Source organism: Sus scrofa, chromosome 18 (genome assembly GCF_054392235.1).
Source record: "Sus scrofa isolate SSC_HxYL_T2T_F1_AM1 chromosome 18, Sscrofa_HxYL_maternal_Yorkshire_Landrace_v2.0, whole genome shotgun sequence".
NCBI classification, from domain to species: Eukaryota; Metazoa; Chordata; class Mammalia; order Artiodactyla; family Suidae; genus Sus; species Sus scrofa.
This window is the reverse complement of record NC_139400.1, coordinates 25,479,475-25,504,462: the sequence shown is the minus strand read 5'-3', so window position 1 is coordinate 25,504,462 and position 24,988 is coordinate 25,479,475. Positions and strand designations below refer to the sequence as shown.

The 24,988-nt window shown below is 52.7% G+C and overlaps 1 protein-coding gene across 4 annotated transcripts in view; it reads right to left on the bottom strand.

The window, feature by feature from the left end:
- PLXNA4 (plexin A4) overlaps positions 1 to 24,988 on the bottom strand; it is a 628,886-nt gene that overhangs the window by 367,741 nt on the left and 236,157 nt on the right. For all 4 annotated transcript variants that reach the window (XM_085005420.1, XM_085005418.1, XM_021078937.2 and 1 more), the window contains one exon: positions 4,301 to 4,483. In XM_085005420.1, the coding sequence (XP_084861546.1) occupies positions 4,301 to 4,483 (183 nt within the window). The remainder of the gene's footprint in view (positions 1 to 4,300; positions 4,484 to 24,988) is intronic.

Below are 24,988 nucleotides of genomic sequence, written 5' to 3'. Positions count from 1 at the left end.
CACACACACATCCTACCACAAGCCAATAGCAGGGCCAGGCAAGGTTCTGCTTAACCAACACCCACCAAGTGCTCTGCCCCTTTGTGTGAGCAGTTTAACCTAACACCCAGGAAACACACCACCACAAAATGAAAGGAGCAACCAGGGAGTTCCCGCTGTAGCATAGTGGGTTAAGGATCTGATGTTGCCACAGCGGTGGTGGCGGCTGTGGCTCAGATTTGATCCCTGGCCCGGGAACGTCCATATGCCACTGGTGTAGCCAAAAAAAAAAAAAAAAGGAGCAATCACACCTCAAGTGGAAGTTTATGATGTTTTGGTTCACAATGAACATTAGTCTCTCCCACTAATGTCAGGCAGTAATTCACTGCCGAACAGTAGCCATAAAATACGATCTCTCAGTAGTAAAAATGCAAGAGGCAGAGACAGTGGGGCTGGACTTCTGGGTGGACTATTTAGGCGGAGATCTTGTCCTTCTGAGGCAACACTGACCTTGTTACCCCAACTTGGGTCAAAGGTTTTCAGATTTATACGGACACCTAAAAACCAATCAGGATGCTGTGTGCCTTCGGAGTTTTACACGCAGTTGAAACGGTAACAGCCTGTGGCTTCCTCTTAAATTCCTCAGCATCTGCTAATGACTGGAGCATCTATATGCCACATCTCCTAACAGCGCACGGAGAAGGACGCCAGGGCCAGAAGACATGAAAGACATCCAAATTGGTACTTTCCTCACCTCCTTTCCCTCTGCCTCATGTGATGTGTGCACTAAAGGAGTGAAATTACGGTCATCAGAGACAAGGCTGCAAATGATGGGGAGCCACAGCGCTCAAACAAAACGAAAAGTCCATAATTTTGAGGGCAGCCCATGGATAGCTACAGTCTAGCTCCTGGACCCCTGAAACTCACAGAAAACCCCCTTCCTCTTAGCAAAGCCCCCAGCCCCTCCCACCTCGAGTGCCTTGTCAGATTGCAAAGAACGCTGCGAGGCCCTGATGCACACAGGAGATTATTACCGGGCTCAGAGAAGCCCACTCTGTAATTACGGCTACCGTATGATTTCCATTATGCTCACCCCCGGTCTCAGCAGCGCACGAAACTTCCCACAAAGCCCTCCTGGAGCCCCAGAGCTTTCCGTGGCTGGGCCTCTGCCCAAAAGGTGAACGGGGTCCTGATAACCCCTGAGAAAAGCAAGACAGAGTTATTACAAGGAAAGGGGAGCGGTGCTCAGTGAGCAGGGCAGCGGGGGGGAGGGGGGAATTCTATTGTTCAGAAAAAAATAAATACACCGGCCAGTTTCGCTTTTTATTATTTCAAACAACAGACTCGGCGGTCCGGCCTTCCTTTCCCAACTCGAACTGTCCCCCTGGGCTGGCTGTGCTGAGTCTGCAGAGCGATAGCTGGGCTTCAGCAAAGCTATTAAAAAGGCTGCCTCTCTGAGCTTGTGGAGCAGAAAGTCTGGCTGCCCCCGTGGCCCGGCATTCCCGAGGAGGGCCGCAGGCTCATTCCTCTCCTGTGACCCTCTGCTCTTACCCCTCAAATGTTTACACGTCACCAGTCCCCCTCCAGGTCTGGAAAGTAAATGTAAGAGCCCAGGTGGCGGCAACAGAACTGTTCTTAGGCACCCCCCTCCCCGACAGTAAGAGATGAGAAGTGCCAGCCCACTGTTTATAAAGCCCCAAGGCTCCTGATCAGGTGTGACCTGTTACGGGGACACCTCAAGACCAGGCTCTGCCCGGGGCCTGTCCCCTGAGGGATGTCCTCAGCCCACCCCCGTGGAGATGGGCTGTGCTCTGTCCTCCCCTCAGGGGACCGGCTTCCCGGGTGACAGAGGGCCAGCCCCGTCAGCCTCCCTCCACCCTCTGACCAAGAGCACACATTTGCAAGTCAACAGTCTTCGGTTTATGATGCAGCCATGGCCAGGAAACACCTTTTATTTTCCCCCCAAGAGAAAATAACTTTCTGTTCTGTTCGGTGCACTGAATTCTCAAGGTTTGTTTCACTGACACCACATTCCAACCAGCTCAGACCCAGCATCTAAGTAAAGGATCCTCTGGCACCTGGTAGGAAGTTGACAGGGGGCTTCAGGGTGGGACTCCTCCAGCGCATTAGAGGAAGTCACCTCTCCTTTGCACTGGGATCAGGCTCAGGAGAGACAGGAGCAAAAGCACCCCAAATTCCCTTGCTAACTTATTTACCCTCAACAGTGCTTATTCCCCCATCGGAGCAGGCAAAGCCAGGTCAACAGACGTCTATCTCACGGGTGACCTGTCGATGGAAATGCCCTTGGTGTTTGGAGTTCACTTTGCCAGCAAACGGAACACGCTGAATCCCAGTGAGGAATGAAGTCCTCTGAGCAACCAGCGGAAACGTCCCCGAGGTCCTGCCCTAAAGCTGGTGCACTTCCCTCCTCAGGCTAAACTGAGGCTTATCAGACACAATTTCAGCAAGTGTGGTTATCTGATTTCCTAGCTCCCTGAAAGCTGAAAGCCGCAGACGGAGGGAGGAGGAGGGTCGCTGCTGTGGACCAGGACTTTTGGCAGCATCTGGAAGTGACGAGTGACAAGGTGCATTAGAGGAAGAGCCGGAAAGGCTGCAACGAACAGACATGGGAGTCACTCCACCTCCCAGCATCGTCCCTGGGCATCCATGCACTCACTTCAACACGTGAGGAGTCACAACAACAGGAAGGCCAGGGCAGCAAAAAACACTTGTGTTTAATATATTCTTTGCAGAAAGGCAGAAGACGCAGACTTTGAAACAATTCTTAAGGCTCTATGGACAGCGGTTAAATCATTTGTTAATTATCACTCAGGGCAGAACAGCACAATGAGGTGGGCAATGCCAGATGCGTGGAGCGCTGCCCTCATCATCCTTGCAGCGTGCTACGGCATTTCAGCAACGTAGGTTTCCAGCTGCTACCCACGTAGCTGCTCCACACGTATCCCTGATTCACCCACCCTCTGCTCCCTGCCTCTCTGAGCTTGTGGAGCAGAAAGTCTGGCTGCCCCCGTGGCCCGGCATTCCCCAGGAGGGCCGCAGGCTCGTTCCTCTCCTGTGACCCTCTGCTCTTACCCCTCAAATGTTTATGCGTCACCAGTCCCCCTCCAGGTCTGGAAAACAAGTGAAAGGGCCCAGGAGGCGGCAACAGAACTGTTCTTATGCACCCCCCTCCCCGACAGTAAGAGATGAGAAGTGCCAGCCCCACTCTGGCATGCCAGCCCCAGTGCTTGTTCCACAGAGATGCACAATCTAGAGAGAGAAACAACGGCTGAAATGGGCCGTCACCCAGCAGAATGGGAGAACAGGCAGAGTCTCGTGATTCACAGCTCAAATGAAAGACAACCCTTGACCAAACTAATACCCAGAAACACAGCAGAGAGAAAAGGAAGCATCAAAGCTCGGCCTCAGATGAAGCAGTGCCACTTTCTCCATCTGAATCACTCCATGTTCAGAAAATTCCAAGGGAAGCTTCATTAAAACAAGCAGGAGCACCACATGGAGTCATCAGTATTTCCCCGGGAAAAGACTCAAGTGTGACTATCAGCCAACAGAAAAACCAAACCAACTGCCTACAGTCTTAGGAAGGCTTTTAAGCAAGGGGGCCTCCCTCTGGGGCCAGCTCCAACCCACTGCGATGAGACGCCCAGCCAAGGTGGGTGAGAGAATAGTTCGAGATGGGGGGGGGGGGCCCAACACGGTGGATGGGCCAAGGTCACCCAGTGGCCCCCGCAGGCAGCAAGCTTCTACAGGACAAGGAGACCACACCCCAGACTCCACCTGATGGGATTTCTGTGCTTCCCACACATCTATGGTGTCCTCGTCCCACCACTTGGCTCTCAGCCCCGACAGCAGCTCCAGCAGCTCCTGCACCCTCCTCCATCTGTTTCCCTGAATGGCTGCCAAAGGGATGCACCAGCCAGAAGGGCTGACGTGGGAGAAACAGGCACATCTGCTGCCCCGTCCCCTCTCCCCACCCGCCCAGGCCTAGGGAAGTTGGACAGAGGACACCATTCAGAAAGGCCTGGGTGGCCTGAGACGCACACCTCTCAGGAGCACACCGGCCGGTGGAACAGGCGGACCCACAGGCTCACCCGGTGTGGTTCCCACAACGACCCTCCGTAAGACGGCGGAGAAGGAAGGGTTTTAATCCAAGCAAGGGGCCCCAGTGGCGACACAGCGCCTCCCCTAAAACCTGTATCACTGGCCAGTCAGGCCCAAGGGTGTCAGAGAAGGCAAGAAAGCACCCACGCCGGTGGGGACAGGCCGTGTCCACAATGACGGGCGACCGCCCTCGTCCTACCTTCTTGAGCTTGCCGCTTTTGGTGCCCACGAAGGCCAGGGAGTGATTCTTGTAGACGTAGGCGATGACGGACGTCATGCGGTCCCTGTCCTCCGTGAAGACCGGGATGCCGCGCACCATCTCCGACACGCCCAGGGGCGCGTTCATATCCAGGCCGCAGAAGTTGTCGTCGATGGTTAAGAGCTGAAAACAAAGGAGGAGACGAATGAGGGGCGAGCACCGGGGCAACTGGCGAGGTGCGGAGTCAGGGAACCCTAGAGCTAGAAGAATCCTGACAGGTGGATCATCTGGCACAAAACCCTCCTTTGTGACATGAAAAACTCGGCTCCAGAGAAACCACGTTGCCAGGCATCTCAGTAGGTTGCAGGACCACGGGAAAAAAATTTTCAGAAGCTTAGAGCCTCTTTGCACTACTCTGGGGTCTCTCTGGCCCGCTTCCAAACCCTCCAGCGCCACCGTGGTCACTTAGGTGGCCCACCACCGTCATCCCTTGGGAAAGCCCTGGGCCAGCGCCATAAGCATGGGCTCCAGGCAGCTGTGCCCGGGAGTGAGAGGGTGCAGCTCCGCATCCACACACTTGCTGCCGATCAGACACACAGATGAGGCCCCAAACACGTGGAACAGAGAACTAGAAACCTTAGTACATGGAGGACCACACCCCGGCAGAGACAGGTATGGACAACGGGCTGCCGAGAGGAGGAACGGGAGGAGTGAAGGCTTGTGGATGAACGCAGCAAGCCACGGTGGTGCCTCACTGTGTCCCGTCTCAGGCTCCCCACTTCTTTGATTCAGTAATTAATAATTATTCGTGTATTTATTTACGTAATAGATGTATAGTGATTTACAGTGTTGTATTCATTTCTGCTGTACAGCAAAGTGATTCGGTTGTGCAAGAACTAAATATACATATACATACACGATCTTTTTAAAGATATTCTTTTCTATTTTTATTTATTTAATTGAAGTATAGCTGATTTACGATGCTGTATTAAAATCTGCTGTATAGCAAAGTGACTCAGTTATACACATAACTATATATACATATTTATATATACACAGTCTTTTTAAAAATATTCTTTTCCTTATTTTTTTAATTGACGTATAGTGATTTACAATGTTGTATTAATTCCTGCTGTACAGAAAAGTGATTCAGCTATACAATAAATATATATATGTATAGATACATGATCTTTTTTAAAAATGTTCCTTTCCATTTTTATTTATCTATTTAATCGAAGTATAGTTGATTTACAATGCTGTATTAATCTCTGCTGTATAGCAAAGGGACTCGGTTATACACATATATACATATTTATATAGGCACACAGTCTTTTTAAAAATATTTTCTTCCTTCTTTCTTTTCGCCACACTTACAGCATACGGAAGTACCCAGGCCAGGGATGAAATCTGAGCTGCAGCTGTGACCTATGCTGTCTGCTATCTGCAGAAATAGCAGCTCCTTAACCCACGCCCCCACAGAGACAATGCTGATCCTGAATCTGCTGCGCCACAGCAGGAACTCCCTCCATCATGGTTTATCACAGGACACTGAGGATGCTTCTATGCTCCACAGTAGGATCTTGTTGATTATCCTTCCATGTATCATAGCTTATATCTGCTAACCCCAACCTCCCACTCCATCCCTCCCCCCAACCCCTTCCTCCCTCTTGGCTCTCAAGCGTCTGTCTGCTGGTCTGTGCTTCCATGTCTTGGCTACTGTGAATAATGCTGCTATGAACACAGGCGTGCACGTATCTAATTTTGTCTGGACATACATCCAGGAGCGGGATTGCTGGATCATATGGTAACTCTATCTGCTTCTTTTAGGCCCTGGAGAAGAAGGGCAGCCCTGACCTTGCCATACCTTCAGCAGCATTTTCCAAAGTGTCCTCCACAGCACCCAAGTCCCATAAGATGTTCTACCAGAAAGGGCTCCTTGGGCAAGTGCCTTTGGGAAACAGGCTAAAACATGGTGCATTCTTGGAGTTCTCGTCGTGGCGCAGTCGTTAGCGAATCCGACTAGGAACCATGAAGTTGCGGGTTCGGTCCCTGGTCTTGCTCAGTGGGTTAAGGATCCCGCGTTGCTGTGGCTCTGGCGTAGGCCAGCGTCTACAGCTCCAATTCGACCCCTATCCTGGGAACCTCCATATGCTGCGGGAGCGGCCCAAGAAATGGCAAAAAGACAAGAAAAACAAAACAAAACATGGTGCGTTCCAACTCCATGTAAGAGGTCCCTGATGATTAGTTCCAAGAAAGGTCTGAAAAGTCTTTTTAGGAAGAAATATCTTTCAAATTCTCTCCGCCTTTTCCAAACATTGTATTCCCTAAACCATTTTTTTTTGGACTGGAACACCTATTAGCATCCCTTAAAGAGACTATTCCCTGGATTCCCAGGTACCCTGTGGGACACACCGACCCAGCTTTTGCTCCTGATTCTGGGACAGTCTCAGGAGCCAGGGAACCAATAAGAAACGTCTTCAGCCCATTTCCCACCCCACCCCCAGTGTTTCAGCTGACTCTCCCTGTTTTATTCCAGGCTCCTGGGTCCCCATGTGAGCAGAAGGTCCCAGCTAGGGAGTCCTCCTGAGGGGGGGACCTTGACAGTGGCTGGTGCAGCCTTCAGGCCTCCCACTGAGCAGCTTTGGGTTGGCACAGACCTCCCCTATGCTTTAGGGTCCTACGCTGGATCCCCCTTTTTTCTCAGAAGCACTGTGTGCTCTAAGAAGAGTCATTCCATCTCCCTGGGCTTTTATTTTCCACTCTATAAAGATGAAGGAAGCAACCTCTGCTTTTTGATGGGCTTCCATAAAGCTATAGCACTCACGCCTGTAAACGTCTTTGGACTTTTCAGAGAAAGGAGTGAAATAAAATACAAGGTGTCATTTTTTTTCTTTTACGGCTTCAATCCAGCCGAAGGAAAAGGCATCTGGAGAATCGGTAGGCAGGCTCCTGCCAGGGGAGCTGTGTGGAAGTGGCTAAGCCTGAGCTTTCCAGAGATTCGGGGTGCCCCTGGGCTCCCTCCCCAAAGGGGGGAACAGCCCCTGCCCATCTCAGAGAGGGCCACATGCTGGGCATCCAGATCCTCCTTGGACCCCTTCACTCCCTGTTATTAGTGATGGGGGCAGCCAGGGTGGGGACGGGGACAGCGTGGGCAGGCTCGGCAGCCCCGGGCAGCGCAGGTGTCCACGCCACACCTTTCACTGCCTCCGGCCTCTCTGGCACAGTCTGGACCAACAGCCCAGAGCAAACACAACCCCTTCCTCCTTCTCCCTCCCCGCAAAAAGCAACAATGGGAGTCAAAGGCAGGAGGACGCTTTTGAGCTCTGTTCTGATCCTCAGGGTTGTTTCTTACAATGAGGACATGGGGGAGGGGACAGAGAGGGTGGAGCGGGAACGAGATGGACAGAAAAGAGGGGAGAAAAATCCAGATAAAGGGCAGGTGATGCCTTCCCCCTTGCTGGACATCATCACAGGAACCCGCCCAGCCTTCCGAGGGCAGTTAAGGAATCTCCACGGCCTTGCACGTTCCTGCCTGTGGTTCGGAAGGAGTCCTGATCCTGGACTTTCTGAGCCCTGACCTGTGTTGCCCAGCCCTCTGCCATCGGCAAAGGTACCTCCGCCATCAGGACCCATCTTTCAGGCAGATGCGTCTGAAGGACTGTCCGCTCCGCACAAGGGGAAACAGAGGCGGGGAGCCAGGGAGTCCACGGTCCCCACCGCCCCGGCACAAACTCACGCTTCATTGACCTGAAGGCTTAGGCCGCTCAGCCTCCAGAACTTCACTTCCGAGTGGTCAGTTACCAAATACGATTCTTCCTCCCTGGGCAGAACCCAAGCGAAAAACCAACCACGCCCAAAAAGAGTTTAATTCAGCCAACTGTGGCAGTAAATCCTTGCTTGCTCAGACTCAGAAAGTCAGGTACCTGCTAGTCTCTGTCACTGTGGCACCTTGCACGGCAAGGGGCTGGGTGAGGAATGTTTTCCTCGGAAGGAGGAGAAGACAGCTCAGCCTAGGCGCCTGGTGGCCAGGACTCTGCCGGTCTCAGTTCCTGACAGCTCCTTGCAAGGTCTTACCTGGAGGTAGATATAACCTCACATGGCATACCTCATTGAATTGCCAACAGATTCGCTTGTGGCAAAGGCTACAACTGAGGCTCCTATGGTGGCACAAGGATTCTGGGAACAAAGATGGCTTCTTGGGAGTTCCAACTGTGGCACAGCAGAAATGAATCCAACTAGGAACCATGAGGTTGCAGGTTCGATCCCTGGCCTTGCTCAGGATCTGGCATTGCCATAAGCTGTGGTGTAAGTCACAGACACAGCTCAGATCCCACGTTGCTGTAGCTCTGCCGTAGGCTGGAGGCTACAGCTCCAATTCAACCCTGCAAACCTCCATGTGCCATGGGTGCGGCCCTAGACAAACAAACAAACAAACAAAGTCCATATGTGGACCCACACTAACCTGGCCAACTGATATTTAAAAAAAAAAAAAAAAAAAAAAAAAAAAAAAAGACGGCTTCTTGCCTAGGCTCCCCTATGCTTTGGTTCCTCCCTCTGAACAGGCCACAGGTGATGGATCTGTGATGGAGGCCTCAGATCAGGAGTCGCCCAGGCCTGCGTGGATGCTGAGGTCCCCCAGCTGTGGCACAAGGGGGACTTACTCTCTGTTTCCTCAAAGCTGGGGGTGATGGAGGAAGGATTTTTGACATTGAAGTAGCAGAAAAAACCCAGGACTTGGATTCACATGGCACCCAGCTGCTTCCCAACTATTCAATTTGGCAGACGCCTCCTGTTCTCTGGGTCCCACTTTCCTAAACCGACGAGACAGGCCCATCCCAAGGACTAGGGGAGCTGCCAGGTGTGAAGGCACTGGAGAAACTGGAGCGGTGGGGTTGTATTTCCTGTTAATTCTCCTCATGGAAATCCTGCTCAGAACAGAGGCGGGAAGGCTGCAGGGAGTGGCCTTTGCATACCCCTGGCCACAGCACAGGTCTCTCAGGACACCACCCGCCGAGCCTGAGCGGAGACCGAAGAGTAATTACAGCAGTGGGAAGAGAGAGGAGGGAGGGTCCCGTAGGGCCCACAGACCCCGGGATGTGGGGGTGCAGAGAGCAGATGCCAGGGCAGTGTGGGCCCCGGAAGGGAAGGCTAATTGGCAAAAGCCTTCCACAGGTAAGGGCTGGCGTGGATTCCTGAGCACCCTGGGCAATGGGGAAGAGAGTGTCTGTCCTGGCCCTGGCCCAGCCCTCCCCTGGGCCCCATTAACAGCAAGATTAGAGCCGCAGCCAGAGGAGCCAGGAAGGGGCTGGACTCCGCTGTAATCAGGAGCCCAGTGCGCCTGCAGGCCCGGGTCGCGCCTCTCCCCTGCCTTTCCACAAATACCCACGGATGAGCTATGGCCACCAGGACAGGGCTTACTCATTAGACAGCAGCTTCATTCTTCCCAAGGGAAGAAATGAGGGTCTGCTGCGTGGTGTGTGTGTGGCAGGCAACGCGGTGAACAGACCTTGAAGCCTCAGATGAGGTCATCCCTTCCGGGGGGGTCCCTTCTTTCCATCAGGAAGATACCAAATCTGCTCGCCACAAATGCCTTCATAGCGTACCTGGCTTATAAATTAAGATGGGTGACCCACTGGATTCCCGGGACTATGAGCTCAAGAACAGGATCTTGTTGTATGCATGTTTGTACCCTTAGCTTGGTTCCTGGTTCCTGGTAGGTTAAGACGTATATGTTAAATAGATGGTGGATGGATGGGTGGATGGATGGAAGGACGGATGGATGGATGGACGGACAGACGGATGGGTAGATAAATGGATGGGTGGATGGATGGATGCATGCATACATGCATGGATGGATGGATGGGTAGATGAATGGGTAGATGGATGGATGGATGGATGGGCAGATGGATGGATGGGTAGGTGAATGGGTAGATGGATGGATGGGTGGATGGATGGATGGATGGATGGATGGGTAGATGGATGGATGGATGGATGGATGGGTAGATGGATGGATGGGTAGATGGATGGATGGGTAGATGGATGGATGGATGATGGACAGATGGATGGATGGGTAGATGAATGGGTGAATGGATGGATGGATGGATGGGTGGATGGGTAGATGAATGGGTAGACGGATGGATGGATGATGGGCAGATGGATGGATGGGTAGATGAATGAGTGAATGGATGGATGGATGGATGGATGGGTGGATGGGTGGATGGATGGGTAGATGGATGGATAAATAGATGAATGGGTGAATGGATGGATGGGTAGATGGATGACTAAATGAAAGCCTGAGTCTCACAATGGCTAACTAACACTGTGGGACTAGAGACAGAATGCCTAGGTTTGAATCCCAGCTCTACCACTTAATGTTGCGTGACCTTAAGCAAGTTATTTAACCTCGCTGTGCCCCAGTTTATCATGGGTAGTTTAGGGACAATAATCATAGCATATACTTCCCAGTGCCGTGGTGAGGATTAAATGACTGACACATGCAGAACAATGTCTGGCACTTAGTAAGCGCTATGAGAGTGTTAGTTCTCCTTACTCTTGGTCAGCCTTAGACAATTCAGAGAACCTTTGTGAGTCTTCGCGTCTTTGGGGAAATTCATGATATCTAGGCCTGAGAGGCATCATCAAGATGAAATAGCAAGGGTGGTACTTCCTAAAGATCTATCAGGCCAATGAGGCCGAATGAAGGAGCAGAGAAAGAGTCTACGATCCAGAAGAGTTAACGCTATTCACTGGAAATGCAAATTCTCAGGCCCCACCCCAGATCTGCTGGATCAGACTCTCTGGAAGCAGGGCTCAGAGATCTGTATCTTAACACCTTCTGGACTGAGTCATTCCCTAGGTTTGAGAAGCATTGCTTTAGTCCACCATGGGGGTCCCTTCCTTGACGAGGGTGCCGTTGACGGGGCCGAGGAGAGAAAGGCATGTGACAAGCTTAACCACTGAGGCAGGACCCACTGGACCTGAAGGCAGAGGGGCCCCAAGGCGGCCACCCCGGGGAGAGCAGCGGTGGCGGAGGTGGCATGGGGAGCCGGAGCTGACACTCCGAATTACAATCTAATAGCTCACCACGCTTCCCTCGCGCACAGCGGCAAAGGTTACCGTGCAATTACGTGTCGCTACATACAAATGACAGAGCAGTTACGGTTACTTTACCAATTACAGGGAAATTGCTCCCACTCTGCAGAGAGACTGGCACTCTGAAAAGCTCTATCATCTGCACGGAAAGGGGATTTTAAATGCTGCCAGCATCCTTCCTCTGCAGTCTCCCAGGCTCCAGGGCAAAGCTGCAAAGCAGCCACCTGAGGACTCCATCAGTGTCTGGGGTGGGGGGGGTGTCTCTCAGGAGACCCTTGGAGAAGGGCTGAAGAAGGGGCCAGACTGGGGGACAGTGGGGACATTACCCTCCCACCCCACCCCCTGGTGACACACTCATATGCAACCACCCTCACCCTGACACCTGTACCAATCCACCTTGAAGGCCTGGGGTGATGAGCTGATCCCAAAATCAGCCCTCATGCCACCTAGCATGACCCCCACCTGGTTCCTGATGCACCCCCATTGCCAGGTAGAGCTGTTTCAGCCCCACTCTTCGTTGCCCCACCTTTGCAGGAACCCCACACTGACTCCTTGTTATGGAAAGGTCAGCACGAGGCCAGAGCTCCGTGGTCCAAAAGCAGTGCTAATGAGATAAAGGTCACCAGGTCTGTCCCCCTGGGGGCCAATTAGCTCTGCTCTGGGACACGGTCTCCTCTACAGCCACAGGCTGCCCCTCTTACCCCAGGCACCCGCTGTTTACAAATATCCTGGAATGATCCGAAGGAGGCTGACCAGGTGAGCCCGCAGGGATGGACCTGACAGTGCAGCAGCCCACTGCTCTGGGCCGACAGCTGCGGTCTCTGAGTCCGGCACGGAAATACAGTCAGACCTGGTCCTCCCTTTGCTCGTGGGGAGCTCCTGATCCAGCAGAGAGAGGAGTCCTTCCCTCTGGGAGTAAATCAGCTCTCCAGCCCTCCCCAAAGGCAAAAGTTGCATCTAGCCTCATGCAGGGGAGTCCTGAGCCACCCTGCACCCACCCCCAGAGCTGGGAGGCCAGTCACTATGGAGGGAGAAGGCATCAGAGACTACCCCAAGCTCACCCACCGTGGAGCCTTCCGATGGGGCTTTTTCCATCAAACTTTGGGTCTCCTGGGCTATCGGAATTCTGTTTCCATTGAGTAAAATGGAGGCACTAAATAAAGGCAACGCTGTGACACCACCACTGTTCCTCACTGAGGAGGTCGTTCCCATTGCGGCTCAGCAGGTTAAGAACCCAACTGGTACCCAAGAGCATGTGGGTTCAATCCCTGGCCTCACTCAATGGGTTAAGGATCTGGTATTACCATGAGCTGTAGCATAGGTCGTAGACATGGCTTGGATCTGACATTGGTGTGGCTGTGGTGTAGACCGGCAGCTATAGCTCTGATTTGACCCCTAGCCTGGGAATTTCCATATGCAGAAGACTCAGCCCTAAAAAGCAAAAAAAAAAAAAAAAAAAAAGACCGTTTAGGAGGACCTACTAGATACTAAGCCTAAGTACCAGGTGAAGACTCAACAATATAAAGACTAAAACAGCTCCATTTTTGCCCTTTTCTTAGTGGGGGAGACCTGACTAGACAAGGCACGTTAGCTTCAGTTATCTGCCCGGGCTGGGGGGACGCGGGCAAGGTCACAACTGCCCTGGGGAGAACAGCAGGGTTTGGAGGAAGAGGCGATGTTTGGGCTGGATTCCAGGTCCTCTGTCCAGGACAGCGTCCGGCCATGCTTCACACATGGCGCTACTTCAGAGGAACTGGACGCAGATCTTAGAATTCAACAGCCCCGTTTCACAGAAGAGAAAAATTGAGGCTTAGAGAGTGAAATGACCCCCGTCATGACCTACCAAGTTACTGAGAAAATAGTTACTAGAACCTGAGCTTCCCAGTCCAGAGGGGAAAATACTGGTATTACATGGCGACTTTCTCCAGGGGCTCAAGAATGGCCCCAAAGGAACTGATTCTAGGACCAGGGACCACATGGGAACAGCCTGGCTTCCCTTTCTGCTGTGCAGGAGGAGTGCTCTGCCCTCTGTGATGTCTGGAAAGGACCAGCTCTCCCAACCTGAGGAGGCCCTGGGCCCATCATCAGAGCGGGCACCCCCCTTTTCTGGGCCCACCTGTCCAAAGGAAAGTGAAAGCTGAGGTTTTAAAAAGAAGAACAAGTTAGGAGAAAAAGTGGACAGACACCCATGAGGTGCTGCTGCTGTAAAAGAAAAGGCCTCTAGCCTCTTCTTGCTGAGCAGCCCCAAACGTCTTTCCACTAATTAATTACACTTACACACACACACACACACACACACACACACACACACACACACCCCGGGAGCTGACCAGAGCAGACCTCTGCTGGAAATGGGGAATCAGTGAAATACGCATGTGGGATTTCTTTTTAAAGGGAGATATTGATCAGGTAAGCGTAGCAGCTCATGCCTAAATACAGACTGCAGCTGTAAATCTCCACAGCACAGGAAGATAATGATCCCCCACTTATTGGGGCCAGATCTCAAATAGGACTGCTGACCCCAAGGTGTTCATAAATGCCCATCGTATATCTACCCCTGGAAGTGACTCTGGGTGCCCTCGAATGGCGGGGCCGGGGGTAAGCAGAGCGAGTGCTCCGGGAGGCAGAAACCTCGTGGGGAGGCTCCGTCTGGTTCGCTTAAGTTTACTCTCATCAGAAAGCTTGTTGCTCCATAAAACATCCCCGGGTGCGGAGCGCTGGTTTCTGTAACAGAGAAAGCGATCCAAACCCTCGGACGGACGATACCACCCTCTGATTGCTTTGCTGTTCTGCATAAACCTTCTCTCTCCTATGATTTCTAACCCTCACGGAAGCTCTGCCAGAGCCGTGCTGACCCCAGGCGGTCCAACTCAGAGCCGGAGAAACCCTGAAAGAGGTGAGGGTGGGCCTTGCACCTTGGCTGGGAGCCCAGGAGGCAGGAGAGGAGTGGGAAGGAGGCCTCGCGAGCTTAGTGACGAAGGCGTTATCTCAGAATGGGTCTTTATTGGGTCCCTTTCAATGAGATCGGAGGGGAAGTGAATGTGTAGAGAAAGGGAGGGGAAGCCTGCAAACTGCAGCCACAGAAACCTAGTTACACAGACACGTTCCTGGAGGCGCTTCATGGAAAGTGTCTCGGGGTTGGAAAAAGAACCCCCAAAATTGCACCAAGATTCCCAAGAGCCATGTGCCCTGTTCCAGGCATCTTAAACAGGGGAGAGGGGGAGGGTACCAAATACAAGATAGAAGGTCATTGTGTTTTGGGAGCTGTGTGTGTGTGTGTGTGTGTGTGTGTGTGTGTGTGTGTATGCAGTTTCTGATGCAAATATTCATGGAATTACAGTAGTTACCCCTTGTCTGTGGTTTCAATTTCCCATGATCAGAAAATGCTAAATGGAAAATTCCGTAAGTAAACAATTCGTAGGCTTCACATTGTGTACCATTCAGAGTGGTGTGATGAAATCTCATGCTTTCCTGCTCCAACTCCACCAAGATCCCTGACCATCATCATCTGCTCCTGGAGCTCCTGTCGTGGCTCATCGGAAACGAATCCGACTAGTATCCATGAGGACACAGGTTCGATCCCTGGCCCCGCTCCACGGGTTAAAGGATCCGGCGTTGCCATGAGTTCTGGTGTAGGTCACAGACATGGCTCAGATCCTGTGTGCTGTGGCTGTGGTGTAGGCTGGCAGCTACAGCTCCTATATGACCTCTAGCCTGGGAACCTCCATATGCTGCAGGTGCGGCCCACCTCCCCCCCAAAAAAAGAACAAGAAAAATTAAAAAAATCATCTGCTCCTGACATCCAACCATCGACAGTGCCCTGAATGCATGATCCAGCATCACCTGAAGCAGACGATTCGCCTTCCAACATATCTTCAGAAGGTCAATAGTTGCCCAATGATACATCACAATGCCAACGTCATTGACCTCACTTCATCTCATCACATGGGCATTTTATCATCTCACATCATCCCAAGAAAGATGCGTACAGGACGCCAAGATAGTCCAAGAGAGACCGTATTCGCATAACTCCTATTACAGTATATTTTTAAAATTGTTTTGCTTTATTGTCAGTTATTGTTGTTAACCTCTTACCATGCCTAACATAAACTTTATCACAGGGAGTTCCTGCTGTGGCTCAGCGATTACGAACCTGACTAGTGTCCATGAGGAGGAAGGTTCGATCCCTGGCCTCGCTCAGTGGGTTAAGGATCTGGCATTGCCGTGAGCTGTGGTGTAGGTCACAGATGTGGCTTGGATTCTACGTTGCTGTGGCTGCGGTGTAGACCGGCAGCTATAGCTCTGATTCGACCCCTAGCCTGGGACCTTCCATATGCTGCAGGTGTGGCCCTTCAAAAAAAAAGATTAGAAAAACCTTTATCACAGGTATGTATGTATAGAAAAAAAAAAAAAAAAACATGGTGTATTTACGGTTCTGTACTACCAGCAGCTTCGGGCATCTGCCCGGGGCCTTGGCACGTATCCCCCATAGATAAGGAGGGACTATTGTAATGCACTTGACTGACTGTGGAACCACGAAAGCAATTTGCTAAAAGCAAGCCTTCTTGTTGTACTCATTTTGATGTTTCTACTGTGTTTCGAGTCTGTCTGTGGCCCCGCCCCACCAGATATCCCAGTGGTCAATTACTCCTCATGACCACATGCTATCCTTCGAAGAGGAAACTCACGTCACAGATCCGAGCTGTCTGCCCAGCACGAAGCCCAGCATCTCTCTGTGGGCCTGGCTGTAACCAATGAGCCATAGCGACGCACCCTTGCTAGGCGTCGCTGAGCATAGTGGGCGAAGAGCAGCTTCAAGTCAGGATCCTGGGGGCCGAACCCCTGATCTTCTCCTCAGTAGCTCAGCTGCTGAAGTCCTGGCTTCCTCCCTCTGAGAGGCAGAGAGCCATGACACCATGACCAGACACAGGTCGGCAGAGCAGCAGCAACAGGAACAAAACCCCACCAGCCCAGTTCTGCCGATGGCCACGGGGATGGCTAGTCCTGAAGCCCAACCTGGGTGCCTGGGAAAGACCAGGGGAGGCCTTGGAATGGTACCAAGCAAAGGGCCCTTGGGTGCTGTCCCAGTCCCTGTGTACCTTCAGCTTCAGAAGTCCCCAGCGGCTACCTGTCACGGGCAAAGAAATCCCACCCTGCCTGTCAATCTCACATTCCCGCTTCTCTCCCTGTCTGCTGCAGACAACCTCGGCCACCACCAGGACTGTAATTGGAGCAGGGCGCACCGCAATGATTAAGTTTGTGCATTTTCTGGCAGGCGCTGGGAAGCAGTGGCCCCACTCACCAGGCTGAATTATGGGGCAGGTCATTCGCTTGTTAGAGGGAATAAATTTTATTAGCCCCACTCTTGTTCCTGTGCGTCTTCCCCTCCTGCTCCTCGGGCCCGAGTGTGGGTCTGGATAATGTTGCCTGCATGCAGGATAAATCAGCCGAACAAATCCCATTATATTTTGGAACACTGACAGAGACGCCGTAATGACACCGCGTCGGGGAAGAGATGGGGGCTTTCTTCTCTCCCGCTGATCCCGTTTCATATGTGGGGGCAGCATGTGGGGCCCGATCCACCAGGAAGAAAATGCAAATATAGAGGCTGAACGGAGAGCTCCGTTAGCTGTCTGTTTTTCCTTCTCCCCACTCACTTTGTTAATGAAATGAAGCAAGCTCTGCATGCCAGCATGAAGCCATTCCCTTCTGCCTCACAAAACTAAGGGACACACGAAGGTGACAGCAGGGAGGGTCTGGCTGGAAACGCATCCTCTCCTTCAAATGCCTTAACTCAGGATTCCTGACCTGTGCCAGATGGAAGGGGAGGCGGCTGGAGCCTGCTCCAGGCCTGGGATTCGGATCACAACATCTGGGTGAGGCAGAGACCAAATCTCTCAAAAGCAGATAGTGGTAGAGAAAAGAGATAAGCAGGAAATCACAGCAATATTAGGGAGTCACTTTCTGTCCCATCGGGTGGATCCTGTTCACCAGAGGACAAGGTACGGAATGTGCTATGAGATGGTTCATTGTTCTACAAATATTAGGTGCTCTGTGTCTATCATCCTTTATTAACGCCTGTGTATCGCTCTTTGCCTAGGAGTCTCGGCCCACTTTATTAAAGGGATATTGTTTTATCTTCTCCTCCTAGAAGATGAAATGTATAATTTAAAGCAAAAAGGAAACCGCTCACCAGCCCAATGATCTCTCATGAGCCGGGACTGGCTGAGACCCAAAGGTCCAAGCTCCCAGGTCAGCATCCCGGCCAAGAGGCCACCCTTCGAGGATGGCAGGAACGGAAGGAAAGGCCCAGGAATGCAGACCTGGATGGTGAAGTCAGGCTGGGCTGTGTGCTGACAGATTGAGAGGCTCGGCTGCCGGCTTTGGCTGGAGCGTCACACTCCGTTGCAGTGGCATGTGCGTGCATGTACGCATGTCATACGCATGTCACGGGAGAGAAATCACGCTGTGAAGCTGCTGTGTGTAGCGTGTGGGTGTGAGGGAGGATGAATCACAGTAAGAGGGAGACACAGGGAGCCCAAGGGATGACCGTGCACAGAGTGGGAGTGTGAGTGAGAGAGTGAAACACAGAAGAGAGTGTGACAGAAATGAGGGGCACTGGATACCATCAGAAGGTGGGTGAGACATCCAGGGCAGAGAGCATGCGTGAGCAGTGTGCACAGGAGGGTGTGTACAGGGGTGCAGGCAAGAAATACCTGTGGGATTTCTTTCTTCCTTTTTTTTTTTTTTCTTTTTAGGGCCGTACCCACAGCATATGGAGGTTCCCAGGCTAGGAGTCAAATCGGAGCTGTAGCTGCGGGCCTACACCACAGCCACAGCAATGCCTCATCCGAGCCATGTCTGCGACCTACACCACAGCTCATGGCAACGCCAGATCGCCAGATCCTTAACCCACTGAGCAAGACCAGGGATCAAATCCACATCCCAGGGATACCAGTCAAGTTCTTAACTTTCTGAGCCACAATGGGAACTCCACGTGCGGGCCTTCTTGAAGTCGGTATCTCTGTGTTGGGACTCGGCATCGCCAGCCCACATCCTAATCTCCCACTTGGGAAGCCCTACCTGAGGTTGTGGCAGTCGTCCAGGTTAAGAGTCTGCAGATGTGACTCCTGGGTCCTGTCACCCTCCCTGTTGGCCTGAGGGGCTCCAAGGTGGCATCCAGGGAGGTCATGCTGAGCCTAGGAGGCCAGCCTCAAGCCCCTTCCTCTCGCCAGGCCCATCACCCCACCCAGGGCTCAGCCACCATCCTGGACCCCAAAGCACCAAGAGTACTGGGCTGGGATGCAACTCTCATTGCAAATTCTGCTGGCCAAAAAGGAGGTGACTTTCACCTGAATCCCCGGAACAGAAGCCTGGGGAGGAGGGAAATTTGAATCTGGAAAGAGCGGGGTTGTGATATGGCAGCCCCCCCAGCGCTAAACCACAAGTCTGGAGTGGCGCAGGGGCTGTGGGGGGTGAGGGCTCGGGCTGATGTGGGAGGAGATTTGTGATGCGTGTGCTGTCACTGGGACCTGAGAGTGGTATACGGGGTGAGTGCGGACCCTGGGGGGGGTGTGAAATGCAGTGAACTGAGAAAGGGGGGACGGGAGCAGGAAAGCGGAGGCATTCCGGGTCTGAGGGAGGACTGCGGCTGAGCAGAAAGAAAAGCTTGCCTCGTGCCATCAACAACAGGATACACCCACCTAGTCAGAGCCGCACTTCCTGCCGACAGGGAAAGAAAACACCCCGCACAGACGGGCAGAAACCAGCACCGGGGCCGCGGAGGCTGCCCGGCCGTTCCGGATACGCACTCCGGTGGAGTTTCAGGATCCCAGGCGCCAGACGAAACGGAGGGACCATCCAGGCCGGGATGGGAGGCCAGCCCGAGTCCAGGGGGTGACCCTGCCCCTCCCGGGGCTGCCCTGCTGGAGAGCTGGACAAGCGACAGCACATAGGAAAGGGCTTCTCCCTTCCCACCCCTGCTGCTGGACAGGAAGTGAAACAAAAAGCTCGGTCCCCTGGGCCTCTCGGAACCTTGTGGGGCTGAGCAGGGCTGGCGAGGAAGCCCTGAAGTTAGACAGGCACCTGGTCTGGCCACAGCCCTCCATCGGGGCTTCTGGAAACGGGAGGGCTTTTCTAGTTCCTTCCGTGACTGGGGAGCCCTGTGGGAACTCAGTGCTCTAGGACCCAGCAGCGTCAATCCCTGAAATGCCCGGCGGACCCTGCACCATGAATCGTCCCAGCCCGGCGCCACTACTGCACCCCTGAGAGACACCAGTGAGGAAAGCGCTGAGCTGAGAATTAGGCTGTATGGAAGGTTCTAGTCTACCAAGGACATGACCTTCAGTGAAGCACTTGACTCTTCTGGTCCTCTGCTTCCTCCACGAGACAGGACGCCTGCCTTTTCTACTATCCAACGGTACAGCTGAGGGAAGAGGGGCAGTGGTGAAGCCCTTTGGAAACCGTCAGGCACCGCGGGACCCTTACGGCGAGATTATCAGGCACAGCCCTGAGAGCACCGCGCTCTGCTCCCGCTGCGGAGACTGGGCAGGTGCGAGGTCGCCGTTCTGGATACAAGGTCTGTGACCTCCGTGTGCTGTCGGAAGGTCACTCTAAGTTCACGCCTAGAGGGGAAGATGAAGAAGCTGATTTTTACCCCACCCAGCCTTCTCAGCACTAAAGCCGAGTCTGCCTGACTCCTGTGTCCAGTTGAGTCCAAACTTAGGGAAGATTGAAGTGGTGTGAGGGATGGTCCGTGTCATGACCACAGCCATTGTTCCCATCGCACAGTAATGACCTGTTTGAGTGCTTTGCTCTCCAGACTCCTAGGCTCCTGGAGACTGATGTCATTTCAGGATTCTTGGCATCGACCAGGAGAGAGTACATGGCCCAGGGCCTCCTAAATGTTTCATCCATTCATTTGGAGGCTTAGAAGGGCTAGTGTTCTGTGAGGTTACCCCGGAAGGCTCAAGAAAGGTTGAGTAGGTAGAGAGAGCCGTGCCTGGGGGGCTCCGGGATGCCGGGCCACTGGGCCCACGTAGAACACAGGAGCCTTGGCCCTCGGCAGCACACTCTCCAGCCTGGCTGTCCCATTCCAGGGGGCTGGGAGCGGGGCTGGGAGCTGTCACCTTGGCCTGCTCAGGGCCATGGCACATAGCAAGAGCCTCAGGCTATAACCTTCTCATCCCAGTTGTTACTACTCTGCAGAGAGAGAGTCTAGGGAGCCCAGGCAGTTGCCTTCAAAGGGACCAAAGAATGAGACCATCTCAGTGCTGAGCAGCAGAACCAGAGACATTACACCATTACCCTTAACCAACTCTGGATGCTCCTCAGCCAGGGGCCTTGGGTTGGCCTATGGTCCCCCAAATCCTAAGACCCACTGGGAGGAGCCCTGGCTGATCCCCCTAGGAACCTCCTTCTGCCCAGGTCCTCCTGAGGTCCTTAGGGCAATCTTCAGATGCCAGCCCATTTATACTTGGATATACCTCTGTCCATCCAGGCTGAGAATAAGCAGGACACAAGGAAGAATGGCCCAGAAGGCAAAGGCAGAAGCTGCTTCCACCTCCTGCTGATCACCCCCAGCACCAGCAAACACCCAAGCTGCTTCCCCCGCCTCTGTACCCAGTGACCATTGGGGGATCTGCATTTGCAACATGCACTGGTGCTCACAGGGACACACTCCTGTGAGAAAGCCACTCCTGGCTGGCTGGCCCTCATCTCTGACCTGGCTCAGCCAGCCTTCCCTGATTCTTCTGGAATGAACACAACAGGGTGCCCCCTGGGCCTGCAGATCAAGGCTCCAGCTTCCCGGTCCAACGCCTCTCCCTCCACGTGGTCACCAGGCTGTGGGCCACCACTTGGCTCCACCGATGCCAGCGTGGATGACAGGCCTGCCCCACCCCATCTTCTCTGAACACAGCCGAACACAGCTAGGACCTAGTGAGGGGTTGGGGCCTCAGAGCTCATACTGCTCCTTGCTCTGAGTCCTGGAGGCACGAGTTCAGAGAAGGAATGAGGGTCCCAGGAAATGGAAGGGATGGAGTTTCCATCATGGTGCAGCGGAAACGAATCCGACCAGGAACCATGAGGTTGCGGGTTTGATCCCTGGCCTCGCTCAGCAGGTTAAGGATCCAGCGTTGCACATGAGCTGTGGTGTAGGTCACAGATGCAGCTCGGATCTGGCGTTGCTGTGGCTGTGGCGTAGGATGGCAGCTACAGCTCAGATTAGACCCCTAGCCTGGGAACCTCCATATGCCACAGGTGAGGCCCTAAAAAGACAAAAAAAAAAAAAAAAAAAAAGAAAAGAAATAGAAGAGACCAGAATAGCCTGAAGAGCACCATGGGATGAGTATTCTAGCCTAGGGTATTAGGACAAGAGGACCATAAAAATGAGTCACTCGTCAAAAAGTACAAACTTCTGCTTATAAGTCCCCAGGATGTAGTGTACAGCATGGCGCTATAGGTAATAATACTGCACTGCATATCTGAAAGTTGCTAAGAGTAGCTCTTATAAGTTTTTACAAGAAAAAAATGTGTAACCATATCTGGTGATGGATATTAACTAGACTCTTGTGGTGATCATTTTGCAATAGAAACAACTATGGAATCGTTATGCTGTACACCTCAAGCTAACACGATGTTACGTGTCAATTATATCTCAATTAAAAAGGAACCACCAGTCAAGCGCTTTAGTTGTAACTATGACAAAACCCACCAGGGACCCCCTACTCTACCAAAAATAAGTCCTAAAGTCAGCCTCCTGGGCCTTAGCTTCCCTCCTCCGCTTTCCTGCAGCTGAAACGCCACAGGACAGAGCTCATCTGAGATCCGGTTCCCCTTTCCAGGCTTCAAGGGAATCCTGGACTCAGGGGCAAAAACAACTCTAGATTTTATCTCATCCCTCCCCGCCTCCAGGTAAGAAGGAGAAGGATGCAATGGCCTTGTGAATGAATGAGTGGAGGAAAGGCTGGGTTTGCAAACACCGTGTCTGCGAGGAGCCACTCAGGAGCCCGGCCTGGCTGACGGTGTGTGAATCATGTGTGGTCTGAGCTGAGGCCAAAAGAACCATCGCTGAGCCCTGGAGCGAAGTAACTCGAGTGTCGGCTGAATCAAAGGAAACCGATGCTGTGCTTTAAAAGCCGGTGTGGCCTTTTCGACTGGCTGGGGAGACAGCCCCAGCCCTGTGCAGGGGTTCTGGCCTCCTCCTTTCTGCTCTCAACTCCAAACTTGCCTCTAATGTGAAAGGGCTAATTAAAGCCCAAAGAAAAAATCAAAAACTTCGTATCTGGCTTCTTGACTCCCAGTCCGGCGTGAGCCTGTCTTGCGAAGCTGCTCCCCTCTGTTCCGTCCAAGGCCACCAGGTGCATGTTAGGACCTGCAGCCCTCCAGACGCCCTCGATGAACTTTGCTCTCTGCGTTGTGGCAGGAGCAAGGGCGGGACAAGCACTTGCTCATGGGTAGCCAGGCTGATTGCTGCAGCTGATTTTACTCCCCAAAGCATTGCCGCAAGAGACAGGATTGGAGCAAGTTTTCTGCAGAAAAGAATAGCCAACCCCTCTGATCTCAAAAGAACTAGAAGCTTAGTGCACACGAAGCAGAAACTTGTTATTCTAACATAGGGTGCATATGTGCATGCTTCTGGGGGTATTTCTCGTGCACGTGCACATGCATGTGTGCAGGTGTGTATGTGTGTGCGCACGCGTGCGCGCGCGCGCGCGCGTGTGTGTGTGTGTGTGTGTGTGTGTGTGTATCTGTGTGCAAGTGAGGTGATGAGAAGCAAGAAAGAAGGTTCTCCTTAAATGTGGTCTCTGCCATTCATGCACAAGGTACATGACCTAGGGCAACTCATTCACATTGCTGAGTCTCAGAATGAGGGTGCAGACCGGGCATCTCTGGGCGCCTTCTCCACGCTGACACTCTCGGGGCACTTCCCCAGAGACTTGCATCTGAGTGTAACATACACCCCACAGCATGGCATGTGGCCTGTCATTCATGGTCTCCATGTGGGAGCAGTCCACCGCCCCCCAAGTTCATCAACCTGTCTCATAGATTCTCTTGAGTGGATCATCTACTCCCCAAACCAAAGCTTCCCAAAATGCCACCTGCCCGGGCTCATCAGATACAGGCGCATCCCCTCAATTCTCTGGCCTGGCAACATGGCAAAATGTGTCATTTCCTTCTTTGGCCCATGGTGCCTCTCCCATTTCTTTTGTGACACTAGGGTCTTTGAGCTTTTCAGAACCTCCAAGAAGAAATGGCATCTTTTAGTTTCAGCCCAGGGACCTGGAAAACTCGTCACTAAAAAACAGCCTGAACCAAAATGCCAGGGCGCCAAAGACAAACTCTGGGTCACAAGTGAGTTCCTCCTTTCTCCTCCCTCTCCCTTGCCCGCACCCCAAATCCCAATGCCCTGAGGAATGGCCTCCTCACATGCTGGGGGCAGGGGTGGGGCTGGGGTACCAGTGCCCTCTGAGCTCCGCTTGGCAGCCAGCCACACTTGGTGGAGGGCAACTTGCATCTCTTAGATCAATCCAAATACATTCTCCTACCATGGCATTCCTCCGAGGTTTGACTAGGAGTCAAGAATCACATCCATGCAAATGCAAATTGCTACCTGATGCCTAAAGTGTCCTTTCTTCTCCCTACATTAAGATGAACGGATAGATTTCCTCAACCAAGGCTCATAATTTTTCAAAAGGACAACAACAAAGAAAAAGGGAAAGGAGAGTGACATAGGCCATAGAAGATGCCAACAGCTCGACCTTCCAAGTCACGTGAAGAATGATCCAGAAGAAAAAACACCGTAAAGATGAACAGAAGTCAAGCCACAGAAAGGCAGATGCTTTTCATGATGGGTCACAAGTGACTGAGGCTGGGTCACCCGGGCCACCTGCGGTCGCCCAGCAGCCCGAGGTCCACTCTGTCCCTCAGGCCCCCTGGGCAAGTCTCCTAAACCAACCCTTCCTCCACCCCTTCCTCCGGCTCTTTCCAGCCCTTCTGTCACCCAGCACTCAGCTGCGTCTGGACACTGTGACACGTCTCTCCCATGGAACTGTACACACAGAAGATGCTTTATAAATACAGTTTTCTAAGCAAGCTCTATTTTCCCCTCTATATTCACTGGACTCTCACCCGACTACTTTTGATCTTCTTTTGCCATTCCGTAAAGATACACAAGAGGTTAAAAACATACCTTTCCTAAAGCTTTTCGTCTACCCTAAATATGGAATGATTTTCCTCGTTATTCTCAGTAGTGGGTTTACTCTAAGCTCCCAGGAAAGTGATTTGCAGGCATGGTCAGTAAGAAGGTGGGGACCCGTCTCACACCTCAGCCCATGACAATGCAGCTTGAACAAGGCCTGGTGCCCGCAGCATCTATGGCACCCAATGCCCGCCTATTCCAGCCCCTCCTCTTCCAGCCCGTGAGCCCATCAGAATAGAGAAAAGTGCACACAGGCAATCGACCCCTGGCTCCCGCTCTGACTCTGACAGGCTCCGGGCCATAATCACAGTGGGCTTGAGCTCATGATGATCTGAATCCAGCAAGACCCCAGAGGTGGGATATTCTTATCTCATCTGCAAACCAGAAGGGCTGAT